The 21,947-nt window shown below is 39.0% G+C and overlaps 1 protein-coding gene across 1 annotated transcript in view; it reads left to right on the top strand.

The window, feature by feature from the left end:
* The window catches only part of LRRC1 (leucine rich repeat containing 1), a 190,897-nt gene that overhangs the window by 147,103 nt on the left and 21,847 nt on the right, over window positions 1–21,947 (top strand). Inside the window, exons 9-11 of the mRNA XM_044004083.1 lie at window positions 2,515–2,633; window positions 4,729–4,812; window positions 19,943–20,058. Coding sequence (XP_043860018.1) covers window positions 2,515–2,633; window positions 4,729–4,812; window positions 19,943–20,058 — 319 coding nt within the window. The remainder of the gene's footprint in view (window positions 1–2,514; window positions 2,634–4,728; window positions 4,813–19,942; window positions 20,059–21,947) is intronic.

A 21,947-nucleotide genomic window follows, 5' to 3' on the forward strand; every position in this document is an offset into this window, starting at 1 on the left:
CATGTATTTTAATTATATAGTTGTTACCAAATATAGCTACCTGCTAAGAGAAGAAGGAAACATGAAAGAGGCTTTCAGATACTGAAAAAAGTCATTTTGTAATCAGCTTTCCCAGTGGTAGTTGTAGTGTCACACAACATATATGTCTACCTCCTTTCTTGTATTTGTAATATCCTCCAACAGTAAAATTTCACCTATTGCTTTAGTGTGGGTGGCAGAGGGCTGTAGGGCACAGATGGTGGCATGGAGCAGTGTTGGATAAATAAATTTATGAGACTTTAAGCACTGCTTAGGAAGTTGGCCAAAAGAAAACAAAAATCTTAAAGACAAATGATGCTATGTTCATTGAGAATTAAGTATCCTCAGGTAATGAGGAGAGGCAGTGTGGGTGAGTGAATAAGAGCTGGTTTCAGAGTGGAAAAGGCCTGGATTCCATGTGCCCACTTTTGACACATACTGGCAAATCACTTATATCAAAGCTTCTTAAACTGTGGATCACATAACTGAATGTGGGGGTCGTGAAAAATTTGGCAACAGTAAAAGGTTATGCATACCTATTTTATATATCTATATACCTGGGGTCATGTAAAAAATTCTCAGGCAAAAACCAAAATAAACAAACAAACAAAAATTTCTCAGGCCAAAAGGGGTCACAAGTGGAAAAAATTTAAGAAGCCCTGACTTATATCATTTGGTACCTAAATAGCTCTTTAACAATATAGGTTCCCCCTTCTGGGGGAATTTAGATACCTGGGTTCTCTATACAGAAATGAAATCACAAATTTGGACCTTCCCCCTTGCCACAAAAAAGGATTTTAAAAAATCCTGAAGCAATAGAAAACTCCTGAGTTATGCAGGAAGGGGTTTTGTGTGCATTGTATAGTTAATGGTGATGTGCTATCACACAGGAAGAGTGGCAAGGCCTTGGGAACATCATTACAGAATTAATGATTGCACAGGCTTGCACAGGGATCCATTGGAACTCTCTGAAAACACAACAGTCACCTCCCCTCTCTGTGACATTGGTGTACAAGATGAGACTGATGCTCTTTTTCCCCAGGGTGATTGTCTCATCTTTAAGGTAGGGGCTGTATTCTGACTTTGCTTTGGAAAGAGCTCATTAATACTGGCTGCTCCCAGTAAATAACAAAGGGCACCTTCATTCTTCTTTTCCCAGACCTGATTTACAGCCATTGAGTTGCCCAAGCATTTACAGTGTCTTAAGTGCCCTCCTCATAAGAATCAGTGACAGATTAATACTTGAGTTCAAAAATTGTCCTGATCACTGACTACCTTTGTGGTTTTAGCCAGTCAGCTAAGGTGATTATGGTAGAAAGTGGACAAAAGAGGATCGCAGCAAGAAATGTCAAGGAAGAATTGTCAAGGATTGACAATACAGGGCAGTACAGTGCAGTTTTGCTACACAAAGACTTTTGGGACATGCTGTATATTGGATAAGGGAGATGGGAGAGAGTGAAATACCAAGGATAATTTGGAGGGTTTGATCATAGGTGGCTTGAAAAACAGTATTGCCCTTGATGGAGATAGAAATCCTTTAAATTTTTCTGCCTGTCCATTCATTCATTCATTCATTCATTCACTCAATATGACCATCTTATCTATTTTTTCTGTATTTCCCCAAGATCCTATCACAGTGATACAGAGATATAAAGATAAGAAATGCATGGTCCATTCCTTCCAATCAATTCAGCAAACATTTCTTAATAATCAAGGCACTGTGATAGACCCTGGAGATACAAAGACAAATAAAACGTTCACCACCCTAAAGCAGATTACTTTCTCTTGGGAGGAAATAATATGTATACTCTTGAGTAAATGCAAAGTAATACAAAATAATTTTAGGAGGGAGAGACTGTTATAAGGAAGCCCTCCAGGAGGACATAGCCCCTGAATTATACCCTTAAGGAAGCAAAGGAATCTAGGAGGGGGAGGTAAGGAAGAAGTATATACCACTTTAGAGTAATTGCTTTGTAGCTGCTATGCTTTTTTAATCTTCTGCTTGAGAATCAGTTTTAAATTTGTTATTGAATCATTTGGTAAATAAAGATATCTTTTCATAATTTAAGAAGCCTGAGTGAACTGATACTAAAATAGGCCCTTTCCCATGCCAGCATGAATAAAACATTGAACGTTTGATCAAAGGGCAACTAACTGAAGCTTTCCCCCCCTCCCTTTTCATTTGGGCCTAGGGAGAGGGGACGTGGTTGGTTCATCAAAGTAATGAACTCCTGGTATGGAAACTACCTCCATTAATGTCACTCTGTATAGCAATTCATCTGTAACTTATAGTCTTAGCTAGTATGTGTCAGATGAAAGACTTGTGCCCTGGTCTTCCTTAACTCCAAGGCAGTTCTTCAGTTGTCCTAAAAGTCTTACTGAAGTTTTAAACTTTAATGCTTGAAACCATACCAAGACTTGTGCTGCACTTTGTACTTTACCACTGTTCCTCTCCCTCTGATGTTTTCCACTCATTTTAAAATTATATTCTTATAGGAAAGTTAAAGAAATTGTCCATCTTAAAGGCTGACCAGAATAGACTGGTGCAGCTAACGGAAGCAATTGGAGAATGCGAAAGCCTCACTGAGCTTGTTCTGACTGAAAATCAACTTCTGGTGAGTGGGTTCGTGCTGTTCAGCTGTGTTGCTGTTTATGGTAGGGAGGGACGTTTGTCCACAGCTGTGGCTGAAATTTCATAGCTCCTGAGGTTGATGTTGGTGTCAGCTGAGTTGAAATGACCTTTTTAGTGGCCCTCAAGAAAAAAAAAAGGTCCATTAGATTAACTCATTTAAAGGTGAATATTTTAACCAACTGCTTAGAGAACAGTGTTTTTCAGCAAATCGTTTAGTGGTATTTTTTCTTGGATGACTTAGAAAATACTAATTTCAAATTATCTTTATTAATCAAAGCACATTCTCTAAGTAATAATATCCTTTTATAAGCAATAAAGAAAATGTATTTCAATAAAGTCAGGAAAATTTCTTCATACATTAAGATTATCCTTCTCAGTTTTTTTTTATTAATGACATTTTACTGTACTGATTTTGCCTTTGAATACCACATTTTGGAATAATTTGGAACAAGTTGCATCTGTGGATCACAGGGGTAAAAAAAGTAACATTTTCAAAAATAAGGCCATTAAATTGGTCCCTTGGCCATAATAACCAGAAAATTATAAATTTTTAGAAAAAGAAAGACCTTAGATGTCATCTCATCTAAATCTTTCGTTTTACTGAAGAGAAAGCTTAGGTTTAATAAGGGGGGAAAACCTTGAGGTTATATAGTGATTTTAGTAGTAGAGTTCTTAGGATCATAGATCTAGAGATAAAAACTAGATGATCTCTATTTCACCCTGCTCATTTTACAGATAAGGAAACTGAGACTCAGGAGGGTTAACTGACTTGTCTTAGGTAACAGAACACAAATCCACACCTTTCTGGGACTACGATCATAAGTTTAGTAATGAGAAGGGTCATAGAGGTCACTGACTCCAGCTTCCAAAGACCAGATTTGCCCAAATAGCCAGAATCTGAACCCAGATAGATGCTTTGGCTCTAAATCCTGGGCTCTTTCTACAGAGTGTGCCAGAAATCATGAAGGGGTTTCAATATTTAATAATTTCTTTATTTTTTGTTTTTAATTCACAATACCATAGCATCATGTACACTATATATAGGAAATGAATTTCCATTACTTATGAAAAATCAAATTTTATAAATGGCAAAAAATAAAGAAAAAATAATTTTCAAAAAGCGATTAAAATATGATTTTTGACCCACCCTGTACCATACTACACTCCTTCCTTATCTTGAAAAAGAAAAGTTATTACACATGGGGCTGTCATGTGGAATATCGTTCGGAGTTGGGCAGAGAAGGCCACAAGAAGAAGAGCAATTTGTGTTCTGTTGGAGATGGGTAGCATCTCTTTTTTTTTATTTAGGTGTTTTTCTATCAGACAGCTGACACAGCAGATAGAATGCTGGCCCTGGATTTAAACAGACCTGAATTCAAATACAGCCTCGGATACTCACTGGCTGTGCGATCCTAGCAAGTCACTTAACCGTTTTGCTTCAGTTTCTTCATCTGTAAAATGGGGGTGGTGATCATAGCACCTACCTCCCAGGGTTGTTGTGAGGAGCAAATGAGATAATAATTGTCAAGCCCTTAGCACAGTGCCTGGCACATGTAAGTGCATTACATGGCAAATATCATCATCATCGTCATGCCTCTGATACTAGTATGTAACCCTGAACAAGTCACTTAATCACTCTCTATCTCAGTTTTCTCATCTGAAAAATGGGGATAGCAATTTGAGCCTACTCCCAGGAATGTTATGAAGATAATGTGGTAGTATTTGTGAAGTTCTTTGTAAATCTTAAAACTAGGCCATATTATTGATGTTGTTATTATTTCCGGTTGCCAAAGATAAGACTTTCACTTAGGTCAATCACATCTTCATTTTAAAGCTTCACTTACTTAAACCCATGCTGTATGTAAAAGACCATGTAATATAAGAGTATAATAATAATAATATAATAGCATGTAATATATTAGTAATCATAATAATATTTACATTAAAACCTTCAGTTAAAGAATAAGCATTGTTTTTTCTCAGAAAATTAATCTTTGTGAATTTTAAAAAATTCCCTTGGTTTAGGTAATAAATAAGCACATTTTCTTAACAATAATAAATTGTTGTTATTAAAACAGACATTGCCCAAAAGCATTGGAAAACTAAAGAAGTTGAGCAACTTGAATGCAGACAGAAACAAATTAGTGTCTTTACCAAAAGAGGTATGTATGTTTACAAAAATATTGAAACTATTAAAAAGTATGGTTAAAATTGTTCGGTGCTTTGACATATATAATTTTTTAAAATTGTTTTAAAATTGATTAAAGTCAGTACATGAGATCTGACGATGCTATTATACCAACAGGAGGGCTTAAGTTGAGGAAAAATGGGTGATAAGGGTAGATAGATGTTTAGTTCAGCCACTGGAGGACTTTAGATGTAGAGTTTAGTTGATAGGTGTGGAGCCATTCTCAGTCTGTGGGAACAACAATAATATTGATGAAATAATTGTTAATAATCTGGTATCTGTGTAGAAGAATGGATTGTAATTGAAGAGGGACTGAAGCTGGGATACCAGTTCAGCTAAAAATGATGAAATTCTGGATATAAGCTAATGGGAGCGGGTTGAATAATTTTATTTTTGTCTTTTTTTTCTACTCTAATACAATGCTTAGCAATAGTCTGTGTTCCAGAAGCAAGGATTGATAAGGCAGATAATACTGTCTAGGACTGGAGAACTGTATCACAGTACTGATGAAAGGTCCAGGGAGTCTGGTATGCTAGTGATATGAACATATAAGTTAATAGCTCCTAGGCTTAGGTTAGGGAAGAATCCCAGAACAGCTAGGGAGGACTGACATGGGAAGGATTTGGGGGTTTGAAGGTCCTAGTGACAGTGCGGGGGAGGGGTAGGGCAGATTAGGTAGGTTTGGTGGGTATGAGGATATGGGGAGAGCTTGTATTAAGAGGGGAATAATATGGAGTTGAGAAGAAGCTAGGTGGTAAAGTGAATAGAATGACAGGCCTTGAGTCAGGAACTTCTGGGTTCAAATGTGGTCTCTGGCACTTACTTAGCTGTGTTATCCTGGGCAAGTCATTTAACCCTATTTGTCAGTTTCTCACCTGTAAAGTGAGCTGAAGGAAATAGCAAACCACTCCAGTATCTTTGCCAAGAAAACCCCAAATGGTTCACAAAGAGTCTGACATGACTGAACAACAAAAGCAATATGCAGCTGGTAATTTTTAGAGTTAAGTGGTGCCTAAAGCTAATTTTAACCCATATCATCAATATTTTGCTTTACCACAGAGCTGCCAATGAGCAGCAAATTTGAATCAGCTTGTCTGTCCTACATAATGGTTGTTTATTTGCCTCCTTAGATTTAGGATATTTTCTTTAAAATTTTTGGTATCCACATCCCAGTTTTCCCTTATTTCTATTGTTGCTTCTATCTCCCTCTCACCTCAAATATCAAGAAGTTTGACTTTCTTCAAATTGATCCAGGGCTATCTTCAAGAACTATGTGCTCTCAGTAGATAGCCCAAGTTGAGTGCTTTGCTTTCATAATTCCTAACTTTTGAGGAAGCTCAGACAACTCAGTTACAACAGCCTCTCCTTTCTCCTCTTTTTTTTTTTTTTTTTTTTTTTGCTTTCTCCTCTTTTTCAGTGCAGATTGTCCTCAGACCCCCTAGGCACTTTCCTCCCCCTTGACTCAGTTCAGTCCAACCCATCCATACACTGTCCTGCAGGCCACCTTCCAGGACCCAGAGCTGATGCTGAGCTCCTGCTAGGGTTTCTCAAAGCCTTCTTTAAAAATTTCTTGTTTTATCTTAGCAGGGGAAGAGGGCTTTATAAATGGTATTGTATTGAGTATCTGTTCAGTGAATTAACATCTATCTTGGCTAAGAAAACCTTAAAAGGGGTCACGAAGAGTCAGACACAACCAAAAATGATTAAACAATAATTTAGCCAACTTTGAACTCTTTTTTTTTTACCCATTATTGTGATGAATATGCCTCTATCTTGTGAATGTAGTTGTATAACTCTGTAATTTTTCTTCTTTTTGTCCGTATTGTCTTATATTATTTTTATTAGATATACTTAAAAAAATTCTGATGGTAGCACTATATTCCAGCTTAAATATACTACCACAGCTTCCATTTCTAGTTGTTGGAGAGGTTCCCAGCCTCTAAAGAATTTTTGCTTTCACATCCTGTCCCTTTTCTGTATTTTCCCTCCTATGTTTTTCCTCCTCTCCCTGTTAAAACATTGAATGTTTTGGTCTTTTAAAAAATGAACCTTTGTGTATTCACCCATGCACAACTTGATAAACGAAGGGGAAAATGTGCTAAACATCTGTCTACAAGACTGTCTGATAACTGCTTGGCAGTTCCAAAGAAGCCTTTGAGCTCTTGACCCCAACGGTTGAAATGGAGCAGCCGAGCCCCAAAGAGCATTTTGGCCCTCTCTGCGTCATAGTGGTCACTGCCCTGGCTTTCTTGCTTTCTTCCCTGGATGAAAGTGGTAGCCTTGGAATGTGTGTGTAGCCCTGGTGCTTTTGTGGCTCAGTGTGTGCTGGCTCTGCCTTCAAGCTAGATACTATCTAATCAAATTCTGCTATTGTTGGATTCTGTATTGTTTTGTGAAAATGAACACCCTCCTTAAAAGCAGTTGATTGAAATCCTGAGGGTGGAAGGGTGTGCTAAAATGCAGACCCATTCTACTTGCACAGTTGAAGCAATTGACAGTGACGTGATGTGCAGTGTTTTTGTTTTTGCCTTTATTTTTTCCTCTGTTGGCTTGTTTTGTAAAGATAGCATTGTCTATTGTCATTTGGGCATTGCAGTTTAGTTGGGAGCAGCTCTTATTTGTGAGTTATTCTTTACAAAAAACAGGGTAGGGGAAATGTATGTACTGTCTGCTTCATGATAATATGTGTTTTTTATATGTTTGTGGCAGTATTTGTATTAGTGGGAAAACTTGTCATTCAAATGAATGTCTCTTGTTTTCTTAATTGTTAGCTGCTTGGAAATTTTAAAATGTCAGGTAACCTTGTAAGCCTGTAAGTATTGTTCAGCTTGTGGTCTCACCAATAACTTTCATTCTATGATTTGAATGCATGATGACTTCATCCCAGCTAGATGTTTTGCTGTATCCCAGTTGTCAACTACTGGAAATTTCTGTCTTAAGTTGAACTTTTTGCTCATGGCTGCATGGCCCCAAACCCAAGGCTTTCTGTGTGTTGGATTTATTCAGATTTTTCACACTCACAAGAATGCTTTTTCTATGAATGAAACATTCCCAAGTAATTCAGAATTCTGTGAACGATAAAGCACCACCCGATGGGCTCCTCTCACTTGCACTTAATAGCCATTTGTCAGCATTGTTCCGTCTCTTTGATGAAAAGGTTCAATTTTCCTTCTTTCCTATACTAAGCATGCTTCAGATTTTTTGCCCCCAGCCACATCATGCTCTGAAAGAATGTGGCATGCTTAATAAATTAACACTCTATAGGTATGAGAAGAAGAGCAGGAAATGCAAGGGAGGCCGCATGAGATAGAAGGAATACTGGTTTTGGAGTTCAGAAAAAATGGGTTCAGACCCTGCCTCTCCTACTTACTGCATCATTGACCTTGTACAAGTCTTTCAGGAGCCTAGACTTTTTCATCTGCAAAGCCCCCACTTAACTTGATCTTGAATTGAAGGTGCTTTATCACAAGATTCGCATAGACCATGGGTGCATAATTAGTGCACTTTGTTAATGTTATCAGTTAAACTTCTTAAGAGTGCAATTCAGTAAATTGATTTAACATATGTGACCCCTAGGGGCAGCTAGGTGGCACAGTGGATAAAGCACCAGCCCTGGATTCAGGAGTACCTGAGTTCAAATCCAGCCTCAGACACTTGACACTTACTAGCTGTGTGACCCTGGGCAAGTCACTTAACCCCCATTGCCCTGCAAAAAAACCCCAAAAAGCCATATGTGACCCTAAAACAGTCTGGGTAGAAAATTATGCCTGGTTTATCTCCCTTGCCCTTCCCTGAATTCAAGATGAAATTCACTCTATTTGGTATGAATTTCTTCTATTTTTTTGAGATCTGCTCTAGAACAATAGAATGTAAACACCTTGAAGGCAGGAACTGTTCTATTTTTATTTTTGTCTCCCCAGTCCTTGCTGCCATGGTAAGAACTTAAATGCTTTTTGAATGAATGAATACAGGAAAGTAAGAATAATGCAGAATGTGAAAGGGGGTTGGATACAATGAAGTGGTGCTTTCTAAGTGCATTCTTAACTGCTCTGGATGAAGGACTGATTCAAAATGGTGCAATGGATGATCAAAGGCTGGTCTTGTATGTGCAGAAATTGTGATGCTGAATTGGGTCCAGGATGGCAAGGGGAGGCTTTATATAGATAGCTTTCCACTCTGTCAAGGGTCAGCCAACTTTGGCCTGCAATGGGCTTCAGATTTTTCAATATAACCTTATTTGCCCATGGACTGTGGTTTGCAGGCCCCTGCTCTATGTTAATGACTTCCATTTCCCAATCTTCCTTATCTACCTACTCTGCCCTTTGAATCTCTCCACCCCCTTCAATACATACTTTATTGTTACTGTTAAGGGGAAATGGTGGTGGGGTGGTGGTCCTTAGGAAGTCCTCTTTATAGAATTACATCCTCTGGCACACAAATACAAATAGAATAAAATAATTCTTTTTTTTGGCGCTAGAGAAAGGAAACCAAGAGAAAAGTCCTTGAACTTTTCTCATGGGGAGATGGCATGGCACAGAGTCATGCTTCTTTGAGATACTGCGGAAAGTTCCCTTTGGGGGTGGGAGAAGCTGGAATGAGGGGAAGTGGACCTGACTCCTGGAGTTATCTATCCCTTAGGTACCACTCAGGCAGCAGTCACACCTGTGGGGGAAAAAATCCATCCTCTTCTCAATAATTCTCAGGAACTCAACAGAGGTGTGGCAAAGGCTCTTTATTTTCTTCTCATGAGAAGGAGGCACCATAGTATGCAGCTAGTGGGTGCCCAGAAAGGGGGCTCAGAGGCCCTGTTTTATACCCTAGTCCCTAACTCGAATGGACCCTCCCCTTTTTCCTCACTGGTCCAATTACTCAAAAACTAGCTAATCAGAACACAGTATTCCCACCCCTCTTTCTTGTATGGGCATAATTCAGGAGTGAACCTTATGCTTCCTTATATGGACACAACTCTGGAGCAGGATCTTATTGAGACCAGGGCTCCTTGAACCATGTTAGCCTGAGGGGAGGAGGGGATCTGAGACCTTTGTCCTACAAACAGGTCAGGGGGAGTATGACTGATTGTTATATCCACATTGAGAGGAGACAACTACCCATTTTCTCACCTAATAGGATTATCTCCCCAAGGGGTGGGGGAGCCTGGAATGAAGGGTGGTGGTCCTGGAGTTACCTCTGTCCAGATCTGTAGGTATGTCTATCCTTTGGTTTAGCTTCTCAAAGAGAATGTTCCCTGAGTTCCCCCAGAAAACTTCTGAGGCACCCCAGGCCTATAATAATTAGTAATTCCTTTTCATCTTCTCTCTTCCTCATACTTTCCTCTCCTAGGTCCTAGCACTTAAGGAAACTCAGCTTACCTCAGAGGATAACTCATATGTCTTTTACCACCCTTTCCAGGACTGGCCTGCTTCTTTTCTCCATCCCAAAGAGCCAGGGGAGAATCAACATACTCCTTGGTATCCCTTGCCATCTTTGGTTCTGCTGCCTTCATTTAGCATATCCCCTTTCTTTGAAGTCTATACCATCTGATTATGTTCCCTCCTTTCCTGACCTTAATGACATTTCCCCATCTTCCTCAATTGACACTGTCCATTCCACCCTCAGAAGCTTCAAGATTCCTTCTTTCTTTCTTTCTTTCATTTATTTATTCATTTATTCATTCATTCATTCATTCATTCATTCATTCATTTATTTATTTTGCAGGGCAGTGAGGGTTAAGTGACTTGCCCAGAGTCATACAGCAAGTTAAGTGTCAAGTGTCTGAGGTCGGATTTGAACTCAGGTCCTCCTGAATCCAGGGCCAGTGCTTCATCCACTTTGCCACCTAGTTGCTCCCAAGATTCCTTGTTTATTCTAACACCCTGGCCTCTTAGTTCTTTGTTCATCCCAAGAACAGCCCCCACCCCACCCCAGCTGTCCATGGCTTATTTGGGGTGGAGATACAGAACCTCAAAGTTAGAAAGAACCTCAAGTGTCGCCCAGTTCAATCTCTACAACATACTTGAAAAGTGATTAGCTTTCCTTTGTTTGAAGACCATTAGGGAGAAGGAACCCATCATCTCCCATTCCTCTATCATTTGATCTTCATTTTTAGGAATTTCTTCCTTACAGGAGACCTAAATTGAACTTTATTCTGTTGTATCAGGCCAAGCAAAACATGAAACTTTTCTACCTTTAAAATCCATAGCTCCGGGGCAACTAAGTGGTGCAGTGGATAAAGCACTGGCCCTGGATTCAGGAGGACCTGAGTTCAAATCCGGCCTCAGACACTTGACACTTAGTAGCTGTGTGACCCTGGGCAAGTCACTTAACCCTCATTGCCCTGCTGCCCCCCCCCCCCCAATCCATAACTCCAAATTCCCTTTCTCTTTTTTTTTTTTGTTTGTTTGTTTTTTGTTTTTTTGCAGGGCAATGGGGATTAAGTGACTTGCCCAGGGTCACACAGCTAGTAAGTGTCAAGTGTCTGAGGCCGGATTTGAACTCAGGTACTCCTGAATCCAGGGCCGGTGCTTTATCCACTGCGCCACCTAGCTGCCCCCCCTTTCTCTTACTACAATATCTGCTATCAGAGGAATATCAATTTAAAGCTGGCAAGAATCTATCAAATCATATAGTTCAGCCCTCTAATTTAACATGGTAAAACAGACCCCAAAAGGTTAAATAATCTTCCCCAAATCACATAGGCAAGAGGTTGCAAAGGTAGCCAGAAGACTCAGGTCTTCTTTCTGTCTTCCTCTTTATTTTAAGTCAACAAACATTTATTAAGTGCAGGAAAATGAGCTGAAGGCTGGAGAGAGCAAGACAAAAATCATTTTAGGCCTTGCCCTCGAGGTTCTTATACTCTTCTGGGGAGCAGAGATAAGTAAATATAAAATAATTTGATGTGGGAGGGTGTACTAGTTAGGACAACACCTGAGGTGAGCCTCAAAGTAGAATATAATCTCCCTGTGGACAGGGACTGTTTCATTCAGTATCATACCCCGTATTTCCATTTTTCTCATAGCTCCCCTTTCTCTGCACCCACTTTCCATCCTCATTATAGCTTCTGGTCCTTTGGCCTCGTTTCCTCCTCCCATATAGTCTTGACCCTGCTGTCAAAAATGACCTCTTGTCCACCCCTGAATTCCTCTTTCTCTTCTTCTTATCCTTTCTCTCTGTTCCTACCTTGCTAGTCTCAGTGGTGGATAATTCTCACCTATCAACCTCACCCTTCTTCCCTCCAAGTCCTAAATTGTTCAGTGCTGCTGGAGGAAGTCATGAAGCCTTCCTAACCATGGTCCTCCTCAGCATCAGACTGTCTGACCTCAGCTACCCCTTCACTTCTGCATGGTAATGCTTATTCATCATGGTAATGCTTCATATCGCCAGGACCTGGCACAGATTAGTGAAAATAGTGGTGTCAGATATTCAGACAGCATTGATTCTAGTGATTTATGTTCCATTAATGATGTGGGCAGAATTTTGAACAATATTCTGATGTTGATAGAAAAGGACCTAAAAGCATTTTGCTTTCTAAGTTCTTGTTTCAATCTTCAATCTTCATTAGATTGGGGGGGAGGGCAGATTTTACTTACTGTATTTATTCCATTTTTTTTTTTCAGAGGATGGGGAGAAGGTGGTATGTATCTGAACCTGTGATTCCCTCAAATGTTTTCACCACCAATAAGTATCAGCATCTGTTTTGCTACTTACAGTCTTAGAGAGTTGACTAGGAGCAATGAGAGGTTAAGCAATTTGTCCAGAGTCACACAGCCAATACTGATCAGAGGCAGGATTTGAACCCAAGTGTTTGGGCTGTAGGGCCTGCTCTTTCTCCACTGTCATACTGTCTTTGTTTATTTGTAAGCAATGTAATTCAAATTGATTTTTTGACCTTACAGTTCACAATAACTAAAAATGCAGTTAAAAGGTCAAAACAAATGGAAACTTGACATTCCTTTATAATAAACTCCAAAGGTCCTATATGAAATATAGAGAATAAACACAGAGTCATTATAAAAATGTGTAGGGGGACAGGTAGGTGGCGCAGTGGATAAAACGCTGACCCTGGATGTAGGAGGACCTGTGTTCAAATCCGACCTCAGACACTTGACATTTACTAGCTGTGTGACCCTGGGCAAGTCACTTAAACCTCATTGCCCCATAAAAAGAAGAAGAAGAAGAAGAAGAAGAAGAAGGGGACAGCTAGGTGGCGCAGTAGATAAAGCACCAGCCCTGGATTCAGGAGGACCTGAGTTCAGGTGTGGCCTCAGACACTTGACACTTACTAGCTGTGTGACCCTGGGCAAGTCACTTAACCTTCATTGCCCTGCCTTAAAAAAATAAATAAGTAAAAGTGTGTAGCTGAATATTATTTTTATTGTTATTGCAACAAAATCCCTTTTCATCCTGTTATAGTGCCCTCATATCATTTATGGGGTGGAGTAGAGTGGAATAGTTAGGGGGAGGTTAGTTATGAATTTCATCTGACGAGGTAAATCAAGAACTCTAAATGGACTAGGCATTTTTTCCCCTCTAAAATTAACATGCAAGTTTAGTTGCTGCTTAGTTCTTTTATTCATTTTCTAAAAACCCATAGGTAAGTTTTGGCTACCACGAACTGAATTGCTTTGGAAAGCTTTTTTTCCTTTGAAGAGCAAAGCAAGGAGATTTTTGTTTTGTTTTTTGTTTTGTTTTGTTTGTGAATTTTTGTGAACCAGGCAGAGCTACCAGGGGGACGGAATGTGACTTTGAAACACTGACTAAGGTATGTCCCCTAAATACAACAACATGTGCTTTTTTGTTGGCAGGAGCTTATATAAGCAGTGGTGGAGTACACAAACTGGGTAACAATTGAGATCAAAAGGTCCCATGGCTGCTTTGACAGTACACAGCATAGACCGGTTTCTCTTAACACAAATGCCATCCGCTCCTGGACATTGTCTAATGGGTGTGAGTTTAGGGCGGGAAAGGAAATGGAAAATGTTAAGGAAGTTCAGAACATAAACACATCGTATTAAAAAGATGCTTTACTGGATAGTGTGCTCTCTTTTTTCTCAAAAAAAAAAAATTTAAAAAAAAAGCAACACAACATACTGAAAGCTTTGCAGAACTCAAGAGCCTTCATTCTCACATTAAAAAAAAAAAAAGGCAAATAACAAACACATCTAGTGATTCATTCCAGGAACCAGAGAAATTTCCAGTTAGGCAATTAAAAAAGCTGACTTCTTCATGGGTAGTCTTCCGTCTACAAATATTTACTTAGCACCTGTTATGTACAAAGAACTATGAGAAGTTTTAAAAAAACCCAATAAAACTTTCTCTTATTTGCCTTCAAGGAACTTACATTCTGTTTTGGGGAAAAGATAGAAACACATGAAAAGTTAACAATACAAGAAATAATGACAGTTTACTACAACAATATAAGTAATCATGTTCCCTTGACTTCTTCGCTTCCAGTCAAGCTGTTCCTTGAGTATCCTCTATGCTCAGGATGTATTTCCTCCTCATTTCTGCCTGCCATAACCCTTTTCATCTTTCAAGGCTTAGATGAGGGACCACTTCTAACCTTCTCTGATCTCTTCCCTCCTCACCAAAAGGGTGAGAAACTGGTTTGGTGGTAAGAGTGAAGTATATCTGGGGTCTTCCTAAAATAGTAAATCAAATGAGTCTTATCACCTCTTAGGGGCTCAGAGATGAAAAGGCTAAAACCTTCAAGTCAAGCCCTCTGGTCCAAGGGTTTTGGTGAAAGGATGGACAAGGAGTAGAAAGTGACATGAAGCATGGTCAGCACCTACCTGAAAGAGTGGCCAAGCATCCTGAGAACAAGGCCTGGATTTGAATTTGGGTGCTGAGCAGATAAGAGGCAGGGTTGGGAATGGTGCCATGAGCCCTGAGAAAGCAGCCCTGCTGAAGTACATGAATGTCATGGGAGGGCAGGGTGAACTTGAGTCATCTCCAAGGAGTTCTGGTCCATTTTTTTTTTTAAGGCAGAAGCAGTTTAAGAAAATTATTGGGGCAGCTAGATGGCACAGTGGATAGAGCACCAGCCCTGGAATCAGGAGTACCTGAGTTCAAGTCCGGCCTCAGACACTTAACACTTAACTAGCTGTGTGACCCTGGGCAAGTCACTTAACCCCAATTGCCTCACTAAAAAAAAAAAAAAAAATTATTGAAGACCTGTGGAAAGATATTAATGGATTACATCAATATCTATCCAGTATGTGCAAACAAAAATATATCACCACTTAAAGGCCAAAAAGAAACATGAAAAACTTAATACAGAAAATAAAAGCATATTAGAAATTCTTAATCCCTAATCAATGATTAAAAGTGAAAGCTAGGGGCAGCTAGGTGGTGCAGTGTATAAAGCACCGGCCCTGGATTCAGGAGTACCTGAGTTCAAATCCGGCCTCAGACACTTGACACTTACTAGCTGTGTGACCCTGGGCAAGTCACTTAACCCCCATGGCCCTGCCAGGAAAAAAAAAAAAAGTGAAAGCTAGAAGGTTACAGCAAAACAAGGAGTCAAAATGGGTTAAAGAACAGAATGAACAATTCAATATCAAATAAAAAGAGGCTTGAGAAGCAAATAAATTAGGAAAGAAAGAAAAATTCTGACAAAAGAGGTTATGAGGACTATCTCATCAGTACAACACAATTAAAATGAAAGTTCCAGTCAATTCTTGAGTTATTGCTTCTGATCTGTTTCAGAGCCACTCGGGTTGGGTTGTGAAGGTATATTGCCTAGAGTGGAGATAAAGAGAAAGAGATGCTGGGGGCAGCTAGGTGGTACAGTGGATAAAGCACCAGCCCTGGATTCAGGATGACCTGAGTTCAAATCCATCCTCAGACACTTACTAGCTGTATGACCCTGGGCAAGTCACTTAACTCTCATTGCCCTGCAAAAACAAAAAAAGAGAGAGAGATGCTTTTAGGGGTCAATATTTCACCAGTGTTGCTGGCTTATTACAGTGTCAATTTAGTTGGGGGCGGGGGATGGCTGTAACAGTAACAAAATTAATTAGCCAATGACTTTGTTTCCATATAATACCTGGGACAGATGGTAGTATATACATATTTTTTTTTTGTGGGGCAATTGGGGTTAAGTGACCTGCTCAGGGTCACACAGCTAGTAAGTGTCAAGTGTCTGAGGCCGGATTTGAACTTAGGTCCTCCTGACTCCAGGGCCGGTGCTCTATCCACTGCGCCACCTAGCTGCCTGATGGTAGTATATTGGACAGGCGTACTGTGTTTTTTCTATCTTTTTAGGTTCCAGAAATATCAAATGAACTCTGTGAGTGATTTCACAGACTACATTTTACTACTTTCCCTTCTGAAATTAATTTATTCAGTAAACATTCTCCTTAGGCCTCTGGGCTTTTGTTTCTGTTGTTTAGTATTGATTTTTTAAAGTTATTACTTTAGTCTGTTTGATGCTTCCTGATTCCTATCTGGTTTTATGCTTAAGTTGCCTCTCATATTTCAAAGGATTTTATATGAGAAAAGTTCAGAGAGAGAAAACAACCTGATCAGAGTCACCCAGGCAGTGGGTAGAAGAGCTGGGATTGAAAGCAGATTGTCTAACTCTAAATTGGGTGTTCTTTCTATTATATGACTGATTCCTCAATAAAACCTTACTAATTTAAAAATAAATTTAATTTGAATCATCAAGCGAAGGTGATAAATTTAACTCGTCAATATATATGTGTATGTATGTGTCTGTGTGTATATGTATATATAATATGTCACATTCTAGTAAGAATGTTTTGCTTTGGTTTGGTTTTTAGCTTGATGTTGCAGGTTTGGTAAATGGAGGAACAAAAGTAGGGTAATAGGAAATTGAAAGTTGGAAGAAATATCAGCAAACTTTGACAGTTTTCACATTAATAGATCTAGTTAGCATTGGTGGGGATGATAACTCTAGAGCAGCTGAGTAGAGCAGTGGATAGAATGCTGTGTGACCCTGGACAAGTCGCTTAACCTCTGTTTGCCTCAGTTCCTCAACTTTATTTGGTGTGTGTGTGTGTGTGTGTGTGTGTGTGTGTGTGTGTGTTTTGGCGGGACAACGAGGGTTAAGTGACTTGCCCGGGGTCACACAGCTAGCTAGTGTCAAGTGTCTGAGGCCGGATTTGAACTCAGGAATTCCTGAATCCAGGGCCAGTGCTTTAGCCACTGCGCCACCTAGCTGCCCCCAGTTCCTCAACTTTAAAATGGGGATAATAATAGCACCTACCTTGCAGGATTGTTGTGAGGATCAAAAGAAATACTATTTGTAAGTTTTTCTAACAGTGCCTGGCACATAGTAGGCACTTATCAATGCTTATTTCCTTCCCTTAGAGCTGTAAAGGACCTCAGATCATTTCATCCAACTCCCTCATTTTACAGATAAGGAAATCAAGGCACAATTATCTAAGGTGATATTTGAATCCAAGGCTTCTAACTTTCAGAGACAGTGTTCTTCCACATTTCCATTGACCAGTGACTTGACATCTTTGGAATTATTTTTTAAAAATCTAAACATACATATTTGTTGATTCTGGCGTGGTGATGAAACTTTAAGAAAAAAATTCTTTTTAAAAATACATAAGAAGGGGGGCAGCTAGGTGGCACAGTAGATAAAGCACTGGCCCTGGATTCAGGAGGACCTGAGTTCAAATATGACCTCGGACACTTGACACTTTAGATGTGTAACCTTGAGCAAATCACTTAACCCTCATTGCCCTGCCCCCCTTCTCCCCCTCCCCTGCCAAATATATATATATATATATATATATATATATATATATATATATATATATATATATATATATATATATATATGTATATGTATATGTATATATACATATATATATATATGTATATATATATAAAATAAGCTAGATACTGTATAATCTGAATAAAAATATCCTGTGGCTCACAGGACTTTTATTGTGTCAGAAAGGTGATATCTTTCATTTTTCTTTTTTTGAAAACAAGAGTTTCTGATAGAAAAATGCAAAAAAGCTTTTATTTTAGAAAGAAGAGAACACAAACTTCTTTTGTTTCCTCTCACTTAGGAAGTCCTTTGGTGAATTTTTCTATGCCTCAGAGAGACATCAGTAGTTTCCTTTATGGACCTGTCCTTAGTAATTACTTCTAGTCAGGATCTAAACCACAGGAAAAATGTGGTGGGTTGGTTTTTTGGGTGTTTTTTTTTTTTGAAGTTCTGTAAGATGTTGAGCTTAGGATCATCATTTTTCTATCAGTTTCCCTAACCCTATAGGAAATACAAATTACTTTGCCTAACCGAATCACCTAACTTTTTTTTTTTTTGGGGGGGGGGGGTAACATTTGAGTTCCAAACTGTTTTCCTTTTTCCCATCTAACCCTGCACTAGAGAAGGCCAACATTTGATATACATTCACATACATATATACAATATATAGTTCTACATATCAGTTCTTTCTCTGGAAAGCTTTCTCTTGTAGCTGATTTGAGTATTTATAATCAGAATAAGTCATTCTAATGTAGAAATATGTTTAATGTGATTGTACATATACTACCTGTATCAGACTGCTTTCCATCGTGGGGAGGAGGGAGGGAAGGGAGGGTGGGAGAAAAAAATTTGGAACTAAAAATCCTGTGAAAACAAATGTTGAAAACTATCCTTATTTGTAACTGGAAAATAATAAACTACTTTAAAAAAATAAAGAATAACAGTCATTCACAGTTATTCTTTGAACAGTATTGATGTTGCTATATACAACATTCTCTTGGTTCTGCTTTTTTTTCACTTTGTTATTTCATGCAAGTTTTTCAATGTTTTCCTTAAGTCAACCTGTTCATCACTGCTTACAGTGCTGTAGTATTCCATCACAATCAAATACCACAATTTATTCAGCCATTCCCCAATTGATGGGCCTCCCTTCAATTTCTAGTTTTTTGCTACCACAAAGAGAGCTGCTAAAAATATTTTAGAACATATGGTTCTTTTCATTTTTTCCTGATCACTTTGGGAAGTGGACCTAATAGTGGTATTGCTGGGTCAAGGGGCATATACACAGTTTTATAACTCTTCAGGCATGATTCCAGATAGCTCTCCAAAATGGTTGGATCAGTTCACAGTTCCACTGACAGTGTATTAGTGTCTCAGTTTTTCCACATTCCCTTCAACATTTGTCATTATTAACTTTTTTTTTATACATATTTTTGAAGACTGTATAGAATCCAGGGACCTTAAATTACTTATATTTTTAGATTGTTTATTTGTATATTTTTAGCAATAGCTGACAGCTATAAGTTTAATAAATATAATTACCAAACTTACTTTTGTGTAGTAGTGTCTCCTGCATAAGGAAAGTAAATGTTTATACATTAAGAGTTGGAGAAAATGATCAGTAACTATTGTAATCATCCTCCGCTAGTGGACGTTTCTACATTATGATACATTTTTGCTTTCCCATCAGTATTTATTATATTCCTACATACCTTTGCATTAACCAAGAAACTAGAATATCTGATAATGGACAGTCTGTTTTTTAAAAAGTCATTCTCTGGCCTACATCTGAATTTCCCCAGCAACTGATAACCTGACAAATCACTGTATAGCCAAGGTCCTTGAGTAGTTCTTTGAAAGAAATAGAAAGTTCAGGGGGTAGCTAGGTGACACAGTGGATAAAGCACCAGCCCTGGAGTCAGGAGGACCTGAGTTCAAATCCAGCCTCACATACTTGACACTAACTGTGTGACCCTGGGCAAGTCACTTAATCCTCATTGCCCCACAAAAAAAAAGAAAGAAAGAAGTAGAAAGTTCAGAAGAAGTTAGAATTGGAGAATAATATCCTCATTTCCTAATGAAATGATTTACCCTTGCTCTTTGGAGGTTATCAAATTAAGACATTTATTGTTAGTGTGTTGAAAAGGCATTTGTGAAACTATGGGAGTTAGAAAACTCTTATAGTTCAATTTAAACCTTAAGCTGGATAGGTCATTAACTCTGACTGATGGTCCTTGTGACACAGTCCCCATGCCTTATCCTGTTATGCATTCTGTCTGTGCTTCTCACCATTTGTATGATAGATTTTCAACAGTGGAAGAGGGGAAAAAAAAGTCTTTTCTTTTTTTGACTCTAGATTGGTGGGTGTTGCAGTCTCACTGTATTCTCTGTGCGTGACAACAGATTAACCCGGATACCCTCGGAAGTTTCACAAGCAAGTGAACTTCATGTCCTAGATGTTGCTGGAAATAGGTAAGCAATTTCTTAGTTGGTTTGTTTGGAAGTGTGTGTGTGTGTGTGTGTGTGTGTGTGTGTGTGTGTGTGTGTGTGTGTGTGTGTGTGTAAAATTTGGGTGCACACATAACATGTACAGTTTTTAACTGATAGGATGCTTTCAATCAATTAATAAACATTTATTATATGTCAGGTGCTATACTAAGCAATAGGGACACAAAAAGAGGCAAAAAGTGGTCCCTTCTCTCAAGGAAATTACAATCTAATTTTAGCCTCAGATTCAGAAAGACTTTGGTTCTGTTTCTGTCTTTGATACATACTGTGAGGGACTTCACCTATGAATATCCATCCGCCAGCCAACTGTCTTAAGACTTTCAGGGAGGGTACAGGTTTGTTGTGACAGAGGGAAATTTTTTTTTTTTTTTAGTGAGGCAATTGGGGTTAAGTGACTTGCCCAGGGTCACACAGCTAGTAAGTGTAACGTGTCTGAGGCCAGATTTGAACTCAGGTACTCCTGACTCCAGGGCCAGTGCTCTATCCACTGCACCTCCTAGCTGCCCCCCAGAGGGAAATTTTTAATCACGGATTCCCTACTCTGATGAAATCACAGTTTTTAAAAAAAAAAGTCTAAAAAAACTTTTGTAACTGTTCATCTAATTCTCTATATTCATCTTTTTTTGTTTCAATATTAACCTTTTTCTCCTTTTATAGAAAATATGGCAGGACAACATTGGACAGATTATGGTGAGCCCATAGCGAAGTCTTCACATCCATTAATCAATGAACAAGCTTTATTAAACTCCCACTGTGTGCCTGTGGTGTGACCCTGGGCAACTCACACAACCTCTTAGGGCTTTAGTTAACTCTCCAATACTATAAATTGCAGAGAATGTGCCAATCTGGGAATTTCTCATTTGGGAGTTAACCTATTTAAGTAATAGGACAGTTTGTGTTTTCTAAAATAATTACTGTTTGCTACAGATACCAGTTTTGTGTAAGCATATTTTAATTTAATATATACCAGTAAAGAATTGACCATGTGTCTCCCTAACCTTTCATGGTTTCAGGCCCTGTGGTATAGAAAGCAGGGAGAGAGCTTCAGCATGACAGTTAGCTCCAGCAGGGGAAATGCCCCAAAAGACCCAGGCTGTCTCCCAGAGAGACAGCACATTGTCTCAAGACCCAAGAGAGTTCAGAAGACCACAAAACCTATACTGTCCTCAAAAAGAGAGCCAAAAGAGCCCCTGGCCTCTTCCCAGGATTTCTATCCTCTTTTGGTGGGTCATTATACATTGATCAAAGGTAATTGGTTAGTATCATTCAATTCCATTGTTTGAGATGATTTGAAGGTGGTCTAAATTAAAATGAACTCTGCAGATGACATCAGGGAAAATGCTCAAGACCCTCACTGAAGCTGCTCAAGGCAAAGTCCATTATCTAGGTGTGGTTTGATCCCATCAGTCCTTCACCAAGCTAGACAAGAGTCTATATCTACAATCTTTTTGTTCCCTTGAGTTTGTCCTGAATATTTGTTGAAGTTTCTCAAGAACTGGATTTTGAGGGGGGGGTGGAGGGGGGGGGGGAAGCACGGAGAAACTGATCCCTGGGTCCCCCAAGAAATCCATTATTAATAATTACTTTTTCACAATTTCTAGTCCCTATTTCCGGAGGAAGAAATGGCAAACCACTCCAGTATCTTTGCCAAGAAAACCCCATACAGGGCCATGAAGAATTGGACATGACTTAATGACTGAACAAGTCCCTATTCCTTAACCAATATACCATGCACTAAGCTAGGCACTGGGAATACAGAGATGAGAATCCCTACAGATTCACTTTCAGTTCATTCTCTGCATGAGACCAGATTAGGGCCCATTAAAGTTTAAAATATCCCCAATTTAAAAATG

Source organism: Dromiciops gliroides, chromosome 4 (assembly GCF_019393635.1).
Source record: "Dromiciops gliroides isolate mDroGli1 chromosome 4, mDroGli1.pri, whole genome shotgun sequence".
Taxonomy (NCBI): Eukaryota; Metazoa; Chordata; class Mammalia; order Microbiotheria; family Microbiotheriidae; genus Dromiciops; species Dromiciops gliroides.